The sequence below is a fragment of the Crotalus tigris genome, unplaced genomic scaffold, assembly GCF_016545835.1.
Source record: "Crotalus tigris isolate CLP2741 ecotype Arizona unplaced genomic scaffold, ASM1654583v1 scf7180000023887.291335, whole genome shotgun sequence".
Lineage (NCBI taxonomy): Eukaryota > Metazoa > Chordata > Lepidosauria > Squamata > Viperidae > Crotalus > Crotalus tigris.
Genome location: NW_024100249.1, coordinates 70,746 through 90,232, shown reverse-complemented (window position 1 = coordinate 90,232; position 19,487 = coordinate 70,746). Strand labels below are relative to the sequence as shown.

Sequence of the window (19,487 nt, the reverse complement as noted above, 5' to 3'; positions counted from 1 at the left end):
GAAATCTAGGTCAGAAAATGATGTTAGAAGGAAAACCATGATAAACCCCATCTTTCTCCTATGGGAAGCCAGGCGGCCAGTCTGCAAGAGTCAATATTTAATCTAGCTCAGTGGCTTTAAACTGTGCACAACCTATTCTAAATTGAAGCTCTCCAGATTTGTCAGGAACGTGTTTTCCAGAATTCCTAGGCAATGGAAAAATGGCTGGGAATCACATTAGGAAGGCTTTCCACAGTTTTCTTCTTAGATTGTTTCCTTCTGTATTTGTTAACTTTTCTTTTTTCAACTATAGTCCCTTAATTTTTTATCTCTTCTCTGCTCCTCTTATCTTCTTTTGTGGAGTAACTTTAACTTTAAACTCTTCCACTTTCTAATTTTCCATCTTCTTTGTAGAATTCAGTCCCTTAAGACTATTCCTATCACTCAGGGCCGCTCAAGTTTTGCTCCCTGAAGTTTTAGACACTCCCTTTGCTTTTTCCTAAATAAATTGGACCGCATATATTCTCAGAGCTTTGTTCTACAATTGGAATGTGTGTGAATACCAAAAGGTTTGTTGTTATAGAGATGGTTAGTACATATTACTATGTAAAAATAAAAAGTTGAGTCTGTATGTTATTACCTGACTCTACCACACTAAAAAGAGTCGGAAATCAAGGCTTTTCTTTCATTTTCTCCTTTTACCCTACACTTTTTCCTCTTCCCTTTTTCCTTCCCTAGTTTCCCAATAGTTTCATTTTTCTTTATATTTTATATTTTGATAAATTAATTTAAAAAAGGGAAGTGGGAATGTTTATGAACATCCTTTCCTACCTCGTCTCTTCAATGCTGCTTATTTCACTCTCAAAGCACATTGCACAGAAATTAAAGCATCATAACGGCAGTGCTTTTCTCTTTTATTTTTCTCCTTATCTCTAATTCAGAAAAAAGAGGGTTTTTTTAAAAAATGTGTTAGATTCCCTGATCGTCTTTTCAAAGCAGCTGGGATATAAAACAATGTTGGCTTGATGTATTTGCCAAGAAGACATAGTAAGGATTTAATCAACGTGCAACACACATACCAGTTCAAATATGTTAGTGTGCATATAGTTGGGACATAAGCCATCAATAGACAACTAAAATATCCACATTTGAGGAATTTACTGATGTAAACAGGGGTCCTATTTCATTAATGCATTAATGCATTTTCAGATGTTGTTACTAAGATGATGTGGCTTTTCTCTACAACATTCCAGAATTCGCAATCACATCAATGGCTAGTCTGAATAGGATTTTTCTTAGAGTTGTTATCCCAAAATACCTGCCTGTTTGGCATTTGTAGCACTGCTTTTTGTGAAATGGACAAGAAGCCAGGATTCTCTCTGTAATTTCCTTTCAACTCTCCAGATGAAATTATTGATTGATTCCATTGTTTCAGCCAATCTTGAAACGAGACATAGAAGCATGAAATCTCAGTTGATTTACTTTCATTTCACCTACACTGCAGTTGAAACTGCCCTAAAACTAAGGCGGTTTTCCCCTGAAGATGCTATGGCAGCTTTCCTGAGGGAATTCTTGCCCCACCTCATCCTTTTGATTCCTGAGCTTCAAGCCTTCTAAAGGAAATGCTAATTTGAAGGCTTTGCTGCTCCCCCTCAGTAGCCCACAAAAAGTTTGTCGATTTTCTTCAGCACTCCATGAGCCCATGTAAAGTCCAAAGCTATTTGCCTCTCCTTGTTTTCATTTTCCGTAGGGTGGGGTGAAAGACTTTAGTTTCTTGACCTTCAGGAACCCACTACAACAGGGGTCCTCAGCCAATTCTGGGAGCTGAAGTCCACAAGTCTTAAAGTTGCCAAGGTTGGAGACCCCTGCACTACAGGGTAATGATTTCCATTCTTTGTTCGTGGCATTTCACATCAGTAGATATGAAGATGATCACAGATTGCCTTCCAGCTGCAAGTAGTCCTTGACTTACAGTATGACCATTTATTTAGCGCACTGAAAAAAAGTGACTTATGAGCATTCCTTGCACTTAGGACTGTTGCTGTATCCCCATGGTCAGCCCATTAAAATTTGGGCACTTGGCAATATATACGATGGTTGCAGTATCCCAGGTTCACGTAATCGCCATTTGTGACCTTCCTAGCAAAGTCTGACAATTAAACTCAGGGAGAGAAGCTGGATTCATTTAACAACCAAGTGATTCACTTAATAACAGCAGTGATTCTCTTAACAACTGGGAAAAAAAGATTGTAAAGTCAGGTGTGACTCAATAACTCTCTTATTTAGCAATGATCCAACTAAGATGATCCAAGGCCTGGAGACTAAAACATATGAAGAATGGCTGCAGGACTTGGGTTTGGCTAGTCTAAAGAAAAGAAGAAATAGGAGTGACATGATAGCAGTATTCCAGTATTTGAGGGGCTGCCACAAAGAAGAGGGGGTCAAATTATTCTCCAAAGCACCAGAGGGCAAGACAAGAAACAGTGGTTGGGAAGTGATCAAAGAGAGAAGCAACCTGGAATTAAGAAGAAAGTTCCTAACAGCGAGGACAATTAATCAGTGGAACAGCTTACCCCCAGTAATCGTGGATGCTCCATCACTGGAGGTTTTCAAGAAGAGACTGGACAGCCACTTGTCTGAGATGGTTTAGGTTCTCCTGCATGAGCAGGGTGCTGGACTAGAAGACCTCCAAGGTCCCTTCCAGCTCTATTCTATTCAATAGAGATTCTGGTCTCAATTGTGGCTTCTAAAGATTGTGAGGATTGAAAATGGTGGCAGGGTAAATTGTCCACATGCCCTCCTAGCCTTGAACTCTGCAATTCTCTTCTAATTTGACAATTCTTTTTTAAATCTGGACATTCTCTTTTTTCTCAGATTAAATCAGGGGTTAATTTTACCTCTTGGACCAGGAGTGTCCAACCTTGGCAACTTTAAGACTTGTGGACTTCAATTCCCAGAATCCCCCAGCCAGCATGTTCGACCATTCTTTTTTATTCTTTCCTAGCACTATTGAGGAAAGAATGGTTAATCCCTTTTTCAGTTTCAGAGTTCCTTCTTGTTTTTTTTTCTTTCATTGAACCATTTTGTTACTTGCTGGTGGAGACTAGCTTATTTCCCTCAGATATTCAGAGAACAATTCTTACTCTCCAGAAAGGATCTTATTCATTCCAAATCTTGGTTCCTTATGTGCTGTGGTTTGTGCTGCCATCATTTTTACAAATGTACCGGTGCTTTGTAGGAACCATGTATAAATTACCAGAATTGATGACAACAATTGCAGCTAATCAAACAGGGATTATGAAAAGCTTGGGAGCTCTTACACAAAATATTGAGCCGAACACAATAAGGCAGTTTTTTTAAAAGTTATTTTAGCTTCTTTTACATCTATTTTTATTTGAGATGTGTATTTGTCTTGTTTAAATTTCCAGCTAAAAGCTGGGATATTAGAGCACAAATTGTGTTTAAACACTGTTCCAACAACTATCCATAACTATTCTGGAATTTCAACTACTTTATGTTTGCTTTTTTCTGGAATTGCTAATTATAATCAGTGAAGCTCTGATCCTTTCATCTCTAACTTTGATTCATTTTTGGAAAATGTATCCCAGTTTTCGTGGACTTCCGTGGGATCTCTGCATTGCATCTTTTACCAGAGATGTAAAAGAGACCCTAAAGAGCAAGATATTTACTTGGGTGAATTCCATGAACCTTAGTACCAAGTGTTGTGCATGTGTTACCTTCCTGCTGAAAGATCAGTTGTATAGCTTGGGGGGGGGGGGGCTGTCTTAGATTTCAGAGTCCAACTAGAAGGAAAAGAGATGCTATTGTCCAGAAGCGCCTTTATTCAGCTGCACCTGGCTATTAACACTGAAGAAAAAGAAAACATCTGGCTATATCGATTTGTCCTTAATCATTTTTCTTCCTAATTACAGGAAAACACACAACTCTATACAGAGCATTTTGATAAATGTACTGAAACTCCAGTTCCAGTCAAATGTGGCAGCTATATTTGATCAATTGCTTGGTAGACACATTATCCCAGTTATGATATTATTTCTTGTTTGTTTCTGGACCTATCTCCAGTTACTGGCTTTGTTAACCAAAGTCCTAAAAGATATCAGAATAACAGTTGGAAGAGACCTTGGAGGTCTTCTAGTCCAACCCCGTGCTCAAGCAGGGAACCCTATATACCAGTGGTCCCCGGTCTGTGGACCAGTACTGGGCTGCAGCATGCCAGCAACTGGTCCACACAAACAAGGAAAGCCCCATTCACAGGATGCAGGCAGCACACAAAACCACGCACTCTCCAGTCCATGGAAAAACCTCTCTCCATGGAACCAGTCTCTGGTGCCCAAAAGGTTGGGGACCTCTACTATATACCATTTCAGACATTATTAAATTTATTTGCCACCCATCTTGAGGTTTAAAGTGACTCATAAAACACTCCTTCCGTATGAGATTTCCCACAAGTTACCGTACTCACTTGGCTCTTTTTAATCTTTTAGCAACCAGTCAAAGTTATAACAGGAACCCCCCCCCCAAATCCCTATGTATGACTTGGAATTCCAATGCACTTCCCCCCCCCCCCACAGTCAAATGGTCGCATTTTCGGTGCTTGACAACCAGCTCATCTTTATGGCCAGTTGCAGAATTTCACAGTCATGTGAACACAATTTATGATGTTTTGGCAAAAAACAAAACAAAAAACCCCAGCTACAGGAATACATTGATTTGCTTAATAGCTGCTGGGTTCACTTAACAACCATGACATAAGCTTTATGACTGCTGCAAAAAAAGTTATAAAACTGGGTCCTGTCATGTGGACATCTCAACTTATGGTTGTCAAGACGTAGGATGGAAATTCTGGGCTCCATTACAGTTCTAAGGCGAGGACTACATGTAAATATTTTTAAAAGAGGAAAACAACTGTTCTCAGCTGGTGTCATCCAAAAGTGTTATGTTATGACCCGGGATTGGTGCGTAAGCGGAGACTTGTCAGCATTTATTCAACCACCATCCCCCCAAATCCCCACAACCCAGCAATTCCTGGTCCCTTCCCAAGTCTCTGCATCCAATTCACACCTACAGTTCAAGAGCAAGGCTCAAGCACATGCGCATACACACTCCGTGCAACTTCCCGGCAATGGAAGTCCAAGGGAGCAGCAAGGCTCCAGAAGCAAGACAGGATCTCAACCTCAGCAAAATTCACAACAGATGACTGGGAACTTCACGGCACAGAGAATCCATTGGGAATACAGCAAAATCTGGAATAGAGCCACGTCACTATTAGCTCACAGACGTCAAGGCAAAGTATCAAACACGAATCAACAGTAGCAAGGATTCTGGAGCAAAGTTCTTCCCAGACTTGGGAGAGTGTTGCTGTGAAATACAACACTTTATTTTATTTATTAAAATTTATAGACCGCCCCACTCCCGCAGGACTCCGGGTGGTTAACAATAAAAACACAACATAACATAACAAAACAAACAATACAATAACATTCATCCATGGGTCAGATTTTATAAACCCCAGGCCTGCCGGAAAAGCCAGGTCTTAAGCAGCTTGCGGAAAACCAACAGGGTGGGAGCGGTCCTAATCTCCGGGGGGAGCTGATTCCAAGACGTGGGCGCCATCACAGAGAAAGCCCTCCCCCGCGGCCCCGCCAAATGGCACTGCTTGGCCGACGGGACCTGAAGGAGGCCCAGCCTGTGGGATCTAACCGGGTGAAGGGAACTATGAGGTAGTAGGCGGTCTCGCAACACTTGTTCCCGTCAAAAGCCCTTCCTCATGGCATCTCCTTGAATGCAAATCTCCAGGTGATCCTCATGAGGAGGGGTGGGGTGCCCTCCTCCCAAGTAGTCGGTTCACCCTACACTGACTGTGCCTCCTCTCCATTCTCCGTGCTTGGTGATTGAGCTCGTCTCCGGAGCTCTGCCGCTCCTCTGCCTGCCCTTTCCATCTCCTGCCCCCTTCCTCGGTCAGTCTGCACCCTCTCTTCCTCCCTGTCTACTCTTCGGAGGCCCGAGGGACCCAGGACTGCCTCGTCCATGTCTCCAGGTCATTCCTCATGGGCCATAGGGACCACACCATCCCCCTCCATCGGCCCTAGCTCCATCTTTTCCTCCTTCTTGGACCCAGGCACTAACAGAGTCATGACGTGTAGGGCCTGTACAGAAAAAAAAATGTAGTGGGTGTTATGTTGGGAAAAAAGGCTGTTTTAAACATTGCTCTGGTTTTATCCAAAGAGTAGAAATGGAAAGCCAGATCTGGTCCTTTGATGCTTTAATTAAAATTAAAAAAAAATTTAAATACATCTTGCCAGGATGTTCCTTATTGAAAACCAGAACACCAGAAAATTACCTCCTGTAAATAGAACATGGTAGTTGGAAACGGATGTCAGCAGACTTAATTTTGGGCCTCTTGGCTAGACCTCCAGAGATAAAATACTATAAAAAAGAGAGATTGATTGTAGCCTTGCAGACAGTACTAGGTCTGTTTATGTAATTTTTTCACTTTCCACTTCACTCTTCAGCAAGTGATGGTTTACATAGGAGGCTTGCTAAAAATACAAATCAAATATAAAACTTAAGATCTTGTTATTATTGTTCATTTCATTTTGTTTCATTTCACTTATCACTTCCATCCAAATAGATGCTGGAGAGTTCATGTATATTCATATTACAAAACCATGATAATAAATGATGCAGCATTTTAGATTTTTTAAAGAACATTCTTTATTATTTTTATAAATAACTCAGCAAATAATGCAGTCGCATCTTCATATGCCTAACAGCAGTAGCTCAAAAGCAAAAGTAAAACAATAAGAAAAACAATAAAAGTTTGCTTTGTTTTTTGATGACGCATGCTTGTATATATACATGACAGAAGAGACTGAATTCTGTTAGCGCTCTGGAACTATTATTATTAAATTGTGACATTTTAAAAGCTATTCCTATTGCTATTTCATTTCTCTAACAGACAAGCCTTAATTTTTCCTTCTCTTCATAATAGTGTCTGTAATTTTCTTTTTATTTAATATATAAAATATAAAGAAAAATAGAAATAGGAGATTAAGGGAGGGAAAAGGACAGGGGAAGAGAAAGTGTGAGGTACAAGGGAAAAGAAAAAAAGGTGTTGACTTCCAATTCTTCTTAGCACAGTTCAAAATAAAAGCACTCTAGCCTCAATTTTTTGTTTTTACACACTATTATATAACTAGTCATTTCTATAACAGCAAATTAGACAGAACAATTAACCAGTGGAACAACCTGCCTCCAGAAGCGGTGAATGCTCCAACACTGGAAGTTTTTATGAAGAGACTGGACAGCCATTTGTCCAAAATGGTATAGGGTTTCCTGCCTGAGCAGGGGGTTGGACTAGATGACCTCCAAGGTACCTTCCAACTTTATTATTATTATTATTATTATTATTATTATTATTATTATTATTATTATTATTATTTTGGATCATTGCACAGTCAGCCAGATGTTCAGACTGGATTTGGCATTTTGTCTACCTATCGAGTCCTTACCCAGGACCTGGGATAGGCAGATGTGGATGTTTGATGGTATTACAGGTATCGTCGCAGGATGGAAGCAGTTCCTAGTAAGGCCGCCTTTTGCAATTGACTAATAGCGAATTTGTCAATGCCAATGGTGTTCAAGTGGTGCTCCAGTTGTTTTGGGATTGCACCCAAGGAGCCTATTACTATTGGTACTACCCTTGCTTGCTTTTGCCACAGTCTTTCTATTTCTATTTGTAGATCTTTGTATTATTACTATTATTACTATTATTACTATTATTATTATTATTATTATTATTATATCTGCCTATCTAATCAACCCTCTGACCTTAACCTTCTCTTCGTAATAGTAAAATGGACAACACAGTGACCTTCCATATAATTGCAGAGGAAAAGTGATATTAACAAATGCTATTACTTCTTTTTTAGGAACTGAAACACTGTTCCTGAGAGTTCTCTACCTCTATCCTAAAAAAAAAAAAAAAATCTAATTTTTCTTTCAAGCCTTTGCATCTGGAAAGAAAATATGGGATGTCCCCAGAGCACACATCAGCCAGCTCAGCTCAGAAAAAGTACTATGGGAGCCGCAGTGCCAGTACCACTTGCGCCACCTTCAGGACGGTGCGAGAATTTCAACTGTTTTACCGCCACGGTTAGAAGGTCATTGGATCTCAACAGGGTATGTATGAACTTTGTCTCAAAATGCAGAGGTGCAGGATAACATGACTACTTATGTCTGGGTAACATATTCAGTGCATTTGATTGTCAAGGTGGGCTTCTGTTAAAATATGGAAAGTATTTCTTATTTCCTGGGGGTGGGGTGGGGGTAAACCTGTTCCTCTCTTGCAATTGCGTCTTTTATGGCACTTTAAAAACCAATATATAGTTGTAGTAATCAGACACTGTACTAATCAGTGTCTTTAAAGTCCTCCAGTTGGGAAGGTAAGAAAAATATATATATAAAACTTGAAATTGCTTTTTTTGACATTACCTAGGATCCCAAGTTTTAAAAGTATAAGCTCAGATACATCTGCAGATTTTTGAATTACAAAAAGTTCTAAAGTTCTAAAAGTTACTTGGACACCTCTTGGATTCATTTCTTGATACATTTGTATGTAGGTAGGCGTAGGCAACCTTGGCTCTTTTTATGACTCGTGGACTTCAATTCCATGCTGGCTCAGGAATTCTGGGAGTTGAAGTCCACAAGTCATAAAAGAGCCAAGGTTGCCTAGCCCTGGTATAGACCTTCCTGTCTTAGTGCAGAACTGTTAATGTTTCTCATGGAAAAGAAGACACAAAAGAATTTACTTAAGTGCACAGCCCCAGGTTATAGTACTTCAACGCTACTGATAAGGTAGGGGTCTCCAAATTTGAGCCCTCAAAATGCAATGGCCTGCGATTCTCAGAATGTCCAGTCTTGTTTGAGAAGATATTCATCTTTATAAAGTAGGAAATCGGAGCTCACAGATGCTTCTCTATCCATACCCTTCCCATTTTTAAAATGTCTTTAGTAAAATGGAATATATTTGTCTCATCTTTCAATCCAGAGGGCCACATGTATTTTCCTTAAGCCAACCCTGCAGACTTGGCAGATCAGACCTTTTATAAGAAAAATGGGACAATGCCAGACTTTTGATAGCTCTGGAATTTCCCCAGTGATGAAATTCTTGTTCCAAATAATGACTTTATTTTGTTCTATAAATTATTCCTTTGTTTTGTTTCTATCAGGACAGGAGATTTGGAAACAGCACCACAGAGTTGAATAATTCACAAAATGGCTGCCTTGGTAACTGTGGCTATTCACGAAAGGCAAATGAGATGTCAAGAATCTTTTCTCCCTTTGCAGTGGACTTTTGTTCGATCAAAAAGTGTTCTAGTAAATAAATATGCTGGAAGAGGCCCTTTCCATATGCCTGCTTTCTGTTAATATTTGAAATTAAAATAATCTTTTTTTTAAAAAAAAAGAAATCAGATGCAATTCTGGGAATCCATCGGTGCTGTCATACTGTTCCTGGAACTGAAGATATTTTTCTAAGTTCTACTCAACTCTCTAAACTTATCCTCTTAACAATTTTGTTGAATTGTCCAGCAGCTTAGCTACTGTGCCATCTTTGATATTTAACAGGTTTACTAATACAGTGTTGGCACATACCTACTTTTGGCAACTAACAGAATAATAGAGTTGGAAGGGAACTTGGAGGTCTTCTAGTCCAACCCCCTGCTCAATCAGGAAACCCTATACCATTTCAGACAAAAGGTTGTCCAATCTCTTCTTTAAAACCTCCAGTGTTGGAGCACCCACAATTTCTGGAGGTAAGTCATTACACTGATTGTTCTAACTGTTGGAAAATTTCTCCTTAGTTCTAGGCTGGTTCTCTACTTGATTAGTTTCCATCCATCTTGTCCTGCCTTCAGGTGCTTTGGAGACTAGGTTGAATCCCCCCCTCCCTTCATTGTGGCAACCTTTAACAGGAATTTCCTCCCCTTGCCTTCAGGTGTGAAGTGCGCCCAGGACCTGAATTCCTTACTCGGTCATACATGTTCTTTGCCAACCGCCTCTTCAAAGCCTATCAGTTTTACTACCGTGACCCTTCCTGTAGAGAGCCCACCTACTCTCTGGTCATTAAAGGGAGAATCAGGCTCCGGCAGGCATCCTGGATCACCCTGGGGGCTACAGAAGCAGATTATCACCTTCATAAAGTTGGCATTGTCTTCTATAGCCAGAGGGCCATGCAGGAAATGGTTGCCCGCCTCAACCAAACAGGAGTGCGCTGCAGTGGATTTTTGCCAGCTGGACGGACTTGGGCTCCTGATGCCCTCTATGAGCTTCTGAGTGCTAAAGGGGAAGAGGACTGCACCCCTGGCCTTGGCTTTGCCATGCATGAGCTTAGCCTGGTACGAGTGGAGAAGTACCACCAGCCTTTGCTCCTTCAGCACAACCAGGGGAGCAGGGAGGTTGAGGAGTTGTATCTTGGAGACATTCACACTGAATGGTCAGAGCGGCTTCAGTATCGGCCTACAGGATATCAGCGCCCACTGCAAAACGTCATGGTAAGATCTATGCTTTCAGGGAATTTCTATTGGAGTATTATTAACTTGGCCTTTTATTGTTTGGTCCCACCAAAAGTCCATAGAAAGAGTAACAGAATAATAGAGTTGGAAGGGACCATGGAGGTCATCTAGTCCAACCCCCTGTTCAGTCAGGAAACCCTGAACCATTTCAGACAAATGGTTGTCCAATCTCTTCTTAAAAGCCTCCAGTGTTGGAGCGCCCACAACTTCTGGAGGCAAGTCGTTCCATTGCTTAATTGTTCTGTCAGGAAATTTCTCCTTAGTTCTAGATTGTTTCTCTCCTTAATTAGTTTCCACCCATTGCTTCTTGTCCTGCCTTCAGGTGCTTTGGAGAATAGATTGATCCTCTCTTCTTCTAGAACAGGGGTGTCAAATTCGCAACATCACATGATGTGTTGGAACGTATTGTGACTTTTTTGCCATTGCCAGCAATAGGGTGGGCGTGGTTTTGCTATAATGCATCCGACCCGCAGGCTAGCAGTTTGACACCCCTGTTCTAGAATGAGGCTAGGATAGAAAGAGTAACAAGGAAAATGTAGTACACCATTATTTTTTAGGAAAATGTCATTACTAGAGGAAATAAGCCTGAACGTAATTAACAGCAGGCCTGGAAACCCAACTCTTAATGTAGCTGAAATGTGATTACTCAGCTGGCCTTGGTTCCTTTTTTTTTCTTTGCTTTGTTTTTGCTCAGAAGCTTGGTTTTCTTCCCAAAATGTGTATTTTTATCAAAATCATAACTAATCAATTTAGAAAGATGATTGATCTTTAAGATAAGTTCATTGCACTTCAGCAGAAAAACCCTTGTGAGCATTACCAGATGGGAACACAAGGAAAGCGTAGGGAGAGAAGGAAAAAAAATGGATTTTCCACCTATTTAATATTGCAACAACTGGGGTGATAGAATAACACACAAACAAACCAACCTCCTAGACACATGTTCATACTGGCATTGAAGCAGAGTTATCCTGGGCCAAAACCATGGAGGCATGAGGTAAACCAGATGGTAAACAGGAATGCTTTGTAAAATGAATTTAAAACCAGTGTAAGGTGTGCTGAAATGCAGACTTCGTTGCAGTACTTTGGATAATCAGCTAACAGTTCTACATTTCATATTTTCCATCCACAATATCACTGCTTGAAGAGGATTAAATGCTGTCCATTTAAGTCCAAAGAGCTTTGTTTAAGTGAAAGAGAGAGATTTTTGACTGCAAGCAAGGCTTTGCAAGTTTCATCTGTTCTGAAGTGATAGGTAACCCTACCTTAGGATAGTAAAACTCCAGCTAAGGCTTAGAAGTACTCTAAACCAGTGTTTCTTAAAGTTTTTGCTCCCTGAACCCTTTGCCAAAAGACTACAAAAGAGCTTTCGTTTATGTTGGTTATATTTATCAATTTTTACCAGATTAAAAAGGACTAATTCTTAGAATATTTATTTATTTATTTTCCCATGTCAAACCTTTTTATTAGTTTATAGCAGAGATGTCAAACATAAGGCCTGGGGGCCGGATGCGGCCTGCGAAGTGGTTTCATGTGGCCTGCGAAGCCACATGAAACAGTGAGGTAACGGCCCCTGCTGCCTTGGCCGAGGTGGGGCCGGGAGGGAGTTAATGTACAATTTTGTGGTGGCCATCTATGCTGAAATGCATTCAATCTTAGCTCCATAAGCCCTCCCCTGCATGGCTTGAGAGGAACAGTGAGGCTCCTCCAGTGGACCATGCCTTGGCACTTGCCCCAGTCCCACCCCCTTCTGCCAGAGACCCTCAGATCTGTCCCACTCCTACCCAGGCCCCCACAGGCCCCCTTGATGTGAACGATGTAGAGCTGGCCACGCCTACCCAGTAGGCCACACCCAGTAGGCTGCACCCACCCTGGCCACACCCACCCGGCCCCCTGAGGGCAACCACAATGCTGATGCAGCCCTCAGTGAAATTGAGTTTGACACCCCTGATTTATAATATAAAATACAAAAATACTAAAGTAAAAAATAGGAAAAATAGCAGAGGGAAAAGGAAAGAGAAAAGTGTAGAGAAGAAGGGAAAAAGAAAAGATATTGACTTCTGACTATCTTTGGTGCAGTAAAAATAAGAAATAATAATATTTATTTATTGAATCTTGCAAAATTATAAATATTAAACATTAAATATTAATATAAATAAAACATTTTCCATGAAAAAGCCCTGTAATTTTTTAACAAAGAAAAAATGAGCATATTGTTTTAAATATTTGCAAAAAGCTTCAATACCTGGCAAATAATTTATATTTTGTGGACCCCTAGAGCAAGGGTTCCTAACCGCTGGTCTGTGGACCGGTACCGGGCTGCGGCATGCCAGCAACTGGGCCGCACAAACAAGCAAAGCCCCGTCTGCGGGATGCAGGCAGCACAGAAAACCACACCCTCTCTGTCCACGGAAAAAACTGTCCATGTAACTGGTCCCTGATGCCCAAAAGGTTGGGGACCTCTGCCCTAGAGCAGTGGTGGTGAACCTATGGCACATATGCCAGAGGCGGCACTCAGAGCCCTCTCTGTGGGCACATGTGCCATCGCCCCAGCCCCCCCCTGCAGCCCCCTCCTAACCAGCAGCCCTCCCAAGGAGAGTCACCCCTGAGTGCAGCCTGCGTGGAGCAGCGCAGCCAAGGACATGGCAGCCAGGCAGCGGGGACAAGACTCTGCCCTTGTGCCCTGTCGCATGGTTGATACTGCAGGGTGCAGGCGGAGGGCGTGGCCACCATGGCGCTGCTGGGCCACCTGGGTGACCTGCTGCGCGCCATGGAGGCAGTGAGAGCCCTGCGGGCAGGGCAGTGGTGGGCTGGGGTGGAATGGTAGTGGGCAGGGGGCTGGTTTTTGGGCACTTGATCTCTAAAAGGTTCGCCATCACTGCCCTAGAGGATCCTTGAAGCCATTCCTTATGAAATTGCATACATAGGCAAATCAAGAAGAGAACTTGAGGCAGGTTCTGGAGAAGGCCAAAAGAAAGGAACTGTTGAAAAAAACGAGGCAGATCCGTTCTAAAAGAGGATCTATGGTATATATTCTATGCTCTTTTGTTCTAATTTCCTTTTTCCTGTTACAGTTATATAGTTGAGCAGTAAATGGTGACTGTACTCTTTGTTTGCTCTGGGTGGTGCTTTATATAAACAGAATTTCTAGCAGATTCTTCTAACAGAAGAATTTCATACTTCTTGTGCAAAAGATCTTGGCTTCTGTTCCAGGCACCCATAGTTTTCAGTGGTGTTAGAGAGCAGCTCTGGGAAAAACATAATTGTAGGGACCCCTGCATAATCTTAGTTGCTGTAAGACTTTTGAGAAGAACCTTGAAAAGAGCTACTGAGCAAAACAAATACAGGTAGTCCTTGACTTACAGCAGTTCATTTAGTGACTGTTCAAAGTCACAACGGTAGTGAAAAAAGTAACTTATGACCGTTTTTCCCACTTACGACTGTTGCAGCATCCCCATAGTCGCAGGGGATCAAAATTGTGGCACTAGACAACTGGCATATATTTAAGATGGTTGCTGTGTCCCTGGGATCATGTGATCCCCTTTTGCGATCTTCTGATAAGCAAAGTCAATGGGGAAGCCAGGTTCACTTTACAGCCACATTACTAACTTAACCATTGCAGTGATTCACTTAACAACTGTGGCAAGAAAGGTCATCAAATGGGGCAAACTCACTTAACAACTGTTTCACTTGGCATCAGAAATTTTGGGCTCAGTTGTGGCCATAGGTCAAGGACTACCTGTATTCCAAGCACACAAATGCATAGGCTGGTTGCTAAGTTATCTTGTATTTCATGTGGATTTATTTTAGGATGTTGTGTGCACTTGGCCATTTAGGGTTAGGATTATTTATTTGTTTTTATTTATATCCCGCATTTATTATTTTTGTAAACAACTCAAGACAGTGAACATATCCAGTAACCTTTCTCCTATTTTCCCCACAACAGCAAGGTGAGGTGAATTGGGCTGAGAGAGAGTGACTGGCCCAAGATCACCCAGCTGGCTTAGTGGTTTAATATAAAGCAGGGGTCTTCAAACTTGGCCCTTTTATGACTTGTGGACTTCAACTCCCAGAATTCCTCAGCCAGGCATGCTGGCTGAGGGATTCTGGGAGTTGAAGTCCACAAGTCATAAAAGGGCCAAGTTTGAAGACGCCTGATATAAAGCATGAATCTAGTGATGGACTTCTCAGTAGTAGGTTATTTCTACTGAGATAGTCATAAGAGTTTAATATTCTCATTCTATGTTTTCTTCAAACTTTGTTGAAATGGAGCATTCCTACAACCTGGAGGAAAATCAATTGCTTTCCACTATACTAGTTGTTAGCAGAAACTTCTCCGGGACTGTTATTTCTCTTATCAATCAATCAATCAATCAATCAAATCAATCAATCAATCAATCAAACTCCACATCATCACAGATAGACAGATCCAACCCCAAATTGCTTCTGTACAAAATAGCTCTTTGATTTTTCCCAAATCTGTGCTTATTTTAACAAAAAAAAACCCTCCCATTTTGGGGAAATTATCTTCCATTATTAAAGTATTTCCTGTTTTAAAAGAGAACATACATATTTCAGTAACTACTGGGCTATTTAGTTATTACAGACTGTGTAGCATCAATGCTCCTTAGAGTGACAGTTGCAATAAGGTGGTTAAAAATGGTTGAATTACAGTAGATTTCAGTCAACATGTCAAATTGCCCTGGTGCTGAGCTAACTACAGCATTACTTAAATCTCCTTCCCATACAAACAAGGCTGGTGTCTCCCAAAATTAACCATATAGAACAGCTCATAGCTTATAAAAACAGACATCATTCGCCATAAATCCTTTGGTGCCCACTATGATAATTAGAACAGGAGTTAACTTCAAATGTTGATCAGAAACCATTTGAGGGACTTCATACATAGTTAGCTATAATTCCCCAGACCAGCATGGTTAGAAAAACACCCTCCCTTGTTGTGAATTAAAACAAATAAATAAATGACTTCTAAATCAGGCTTCCCAGCTGGTGTTTTGTAGATGTGTTTCACTACAACAATTATCATTTACTTGGGCTGATTTGGAAATAGGAAAGTTGTAATTCAGCACACAAAGGTCAACATTTCAATATGCTGGCATCATATTACTCTGTCCATTAAGACAGTGATAGTCTTGAAGTGGATGGTATTCAGATGCTCTGATTTCTACTGTATTACAACCAATGTCATTTTATTACTTTTATTAGCTTAACAAATTCAGGACATCAACATTCAGCATGTCTGTGTTATAAACTTCTTCCCACAAAGTTCAGTAAACCTTGAGCAATTTAGTTCTTTGGGTTCAGAACAGTCAAGAAATGTTTTATTTTGAGGGTAGTCATAATAAACAGTGCTAAATATTAATACAAATTATCTACTGGAATTAGGGAAGTGAAGAGTGTTTTGGCCTATCTGGGGGTTTAATTTCCTATAGTTGAAATCAAGCTCCATTAATATTTCATACTTTATAGATTTTTTTGGCGTTCAACTATGTTAAACGAAATCTCCCAGCATCCCTCACCATTGACCATTGTGGAAAAGGCTGTTGTGAATTACAGTTTAGCACAGGGTATCTGCAGGTGTGATCAAAGCTCCATCTCTGCTTCACTTAATAAAGCACAAGAAGCACTTCAATTGCCCATCACAGCGACCATCTTTTCTGACACATACCATGTGGACACCCCAGTTCATCAACAGTTAGAAAGCCCTTTGTTGCTTCAAATTTGTCTTTAAAACAGAAGCTCATCTTTGCTACTGAAACGTGTTCTCCATGATAGGAAATATTAACAATGCAATTAAAATGTTGCTGTCATTTCCTTCCACAGCACCACATTCATCCCTGTCCTGCCTGTGGGATTATATACAGAGCTGACGAACATAACCCGCCAGTATTACCAGCCAGACCTGAGCTTCCTATGTTGCTCAGCGGCCATTGGGTCAGCTCTCGCTGTGAAGTACGCCCAGCTGTGCTTTTTCTTACCAGATACTTCATCTTCCATGCCAATAACCGCAGCTGGGAAGGCTACTATCACCACTACTCTGACCCTCTCTGTAAGCAACCAACTTTCACCGTCTATGCCTTGGGTCATTACAACGAGGGAGCACCATCCGTCATTGTGAGAGGAGGCACCGAGCTGATCTTCAAGGTGACCCATGCTTCGGTGACACCTATGGATCAGGTCACCGTGTCCATGCTGAACTCCTCTGATTTGGGGAGTTGCGGAGAGGCTGGATCTTGGCACATTGGGCAGGAGCTCGATGTGACTCACACGAATGGGTGTGCAGCTCTAGGTATTAAGCTCCCCCACACCGAGTATGAACTCTTCCGCCTCGAACGAGATGGAAAAGACCGGAGCCTGCTCTTTATTGGTGAGAGACCAACTGATGGGTCAAGTCCTAACACTCTCGGTAAGCGGCCCACATCCTACCAGTCTCCTCTTCTCCAGTGTGGTGGGCCCTCGGGAACTTTGGCAAGACATAGTATGCCACACAATCCAGAAAAATTAAGTGCCCAAGTGAACCATGGAGCACCAAAAACTCCCTTATCTCAGCTGTTGTTTCTTGCTACATTGCTGGTCATCTGGGATTAAAAGCTTGCTCATGGAACAGCAGAAACCGCAGTTCAGGCTTTGTGTAGCCATACCAAAAAAATAAGCACACTCAAAGGTGGTTTTTCTTTTTTACAGGTTGCAAAAATTATGTTTCTTTGACAGCTATGATTTGCGCTGCCATGCTTGCTTGCATACAGACATCGATCTGTAAATTGGGTTTTATTTTTGAAATGGAAGTCATTCACTTTTCATCAGGTGACTCAATACACACAACTGCCTATTTCTGAAGCAGTTTTTCTCAATCTCAGAAACTTTAAGATGCACGGACTTCAATTCCCACAATTAAATTAAACTGGAGAATTCTGGGAGTTGAAGTCCACACATCTTCAAGTTCCTAAATTGAGGAACACTTTTCTGAAGGGTCCAAGTAGATAGGAAAAGTTTTTTGGAGGGTGAAGGTTCGTTTTCTGAACTTGTGGGTTGGTTTCCAAATGGCTTGTTACCAGGCTAGGTCACATCTTCATTGGGGTTTAGGGGAACTAAACTCCACTGAAGATGTTACCTCTCCTGATAACGAAACATTTGGAAATCAACCCACAAGCTCGGAGAACGAACCTTCACCCTCATCCTACACCAGAGCTACAGCTATTTGCCACTTTTGCAAAAGTTTTTTTTTTATTTTCCTTCCAAGACATCCCGTTGTTTAAACTTCTGTTGTGTGTTGAAGCAATGTTACTTTCACTCATTTTTCTTTTTGACATTGCTTCGTTCACTCATTTTTCTTTTTGACATTGCTTCGTAGTGTTTTTATTGATATGCAGCCACCACTTTTTACAATGCAAAAAGGTATCAGTGTTGAAATAATAAAGGATGAGAGAAATTGAATTCTAGGTGCCATAAGAAAGAACCGTGTGATGTAACGTACACATAAATTAAGAGCCTTATGAGGAGCTTATTTGCCAGGGTGGATGGTCCATCTTAGCAAGAGGGAAACACCTTTCTTAGTAGAGCAAATACCTAGGATGACGGTGTTCCATAATTGTTTTGTTGACCAATTGTAAGCAGGTTTAAATTATCTTTAAAATAAAAATTGTATGGTTTCAGTCCTCAGGGAGAATAAGCTAAAAAAAAAAGTAGTCCTGTCAGCAAGGTCACAATTCATGGATGCCAGCTTATTTATCTGTATTGTGTTGAGCATGTTGCTTACAATAAGGCTAAGAGTAGTGCTTATGGAAGGGGAGATGAAACCTGATCCTGTCAACCGTGAGTCATGTACATGGTAACCGAGGTTAAAAAAAAGATGGTGGTCACGATCAAAGTCCTGTCCATTTTGCATGGGTGTCAGCATTGCAAGCACATACAAGTAGTCCTCGACTTACAACAGTTCATTTAATGGCCCTTCCAAGTTATAATACTGAAAAAAGTAACTGACAACCATTTTTCACACTTAAGACCGTTGCTGCATCCCCATGGTCACATGATCAAAATTGAGAGGGTTGGCAACAGACTCGTATTTATGACGGTTGTAGTGTCCCAGGATCATGTGATCACCTTTTGTACCCTTCTGATAAGCAAAGTCAATGGGTAAGCCGGATTCACTTAACAACCAGGTTACTAACTTAGCAACTGCAGTGATTCACTTAACATCTGTGGCAAGAAAGGTCTAAAATGGGGCAGAACTCCTATTTAACAAATGTCTCATTTAACAACAGAAAGTTTGGGCTCAATCATAAGTCGAGGATTACCTGTACAAAGAATCAGGATTTGGGCTTCATTGACAACCATCAGGTCCTGCTCCCATGTCCCACAAACACCACTTTAAAAACATAATTACTACTGGGCCAGTGGGACTTTCCTCAAGCACTGAGATTGCATAAAGGATTTGGCCCCATGTTCTGCAGCAGTAATATTTAAGAAAGAGGATTTATTTTGGTAAACAAAAAATTCTCAGGCTTTGTCTCCAACTTCCTCAAATTGGTAGATTTCAGATATGATGACTGCAGTGTCCATAATTCCCAGTCAGCATGGCATAAAATGAGACGCACTGGACTCCCACACTTCGGTAAGGCTATTTGCTGTCTTCTAGTGATTTCTCCTATCCATCCTAAATTTTGGGGGGGATCGTTTTAGCTTTCTTGGTTATCAACATTGACTTGAGTTCTGTCAAAGACCTATTTTTTTAACAAAGCAAACAACAGTGGTTGTCACACTGCTCAAAATTTTCTTCAGATCTATGGAAATCCAGTCTGAGTAGCAGCTATTTCATTTTAAGCAATTAATATTTTCTTTTTCTTTCTTTTTCTTTTGCAGTAAGAATAGGCCTCCCAAAGCTTAGGAAAGAACAAG

At 41.1% G+C, this 19,487-nt stretch overlaps 1 protein-coding gene across 2 annotated transcripts in view; it reads left to right on the top strand.

Moving 5' to 3' along the window:
• APCDD1L (APC down-regulated 1 like) overlaps positions 1–18,623 on the top strand; it is a 54,501-nt gene extending 35,878 nt beyond the window's left edge. The window contains exons 1-4 of one of the 2 annotated variants that reach the window (XM_039322214.1): positions 8,046–8,181; positions 9,231–9,815; positions 9,998–10,553; positions 16,416–18,623. In XM_039322214.1, coding sequence (XP_039178148.1) covers positions 10,041–10,553; positions 16,416–17,180 — 1,278 coding nt within the window. In that variant the 5' untranslated portion in view covers positions 8,046–8,181; positions 9,231–9,815; positions 9,998–10,040 and the 3' untranslated portion in view covers positions 17,181–18,623. Of the gene's footprint in view, positions 1–8,006; positions 8,182–9,230; positions 9,816–9,997; positions 10,554–16,415 lie in introns of those variants that run through there. The other variant, XM_039322213.1, reaches the window with a different exon arrangement.
• The last annotated feature ends 864 nt before the right edge of the window (positions 18,624–19,487 follow it).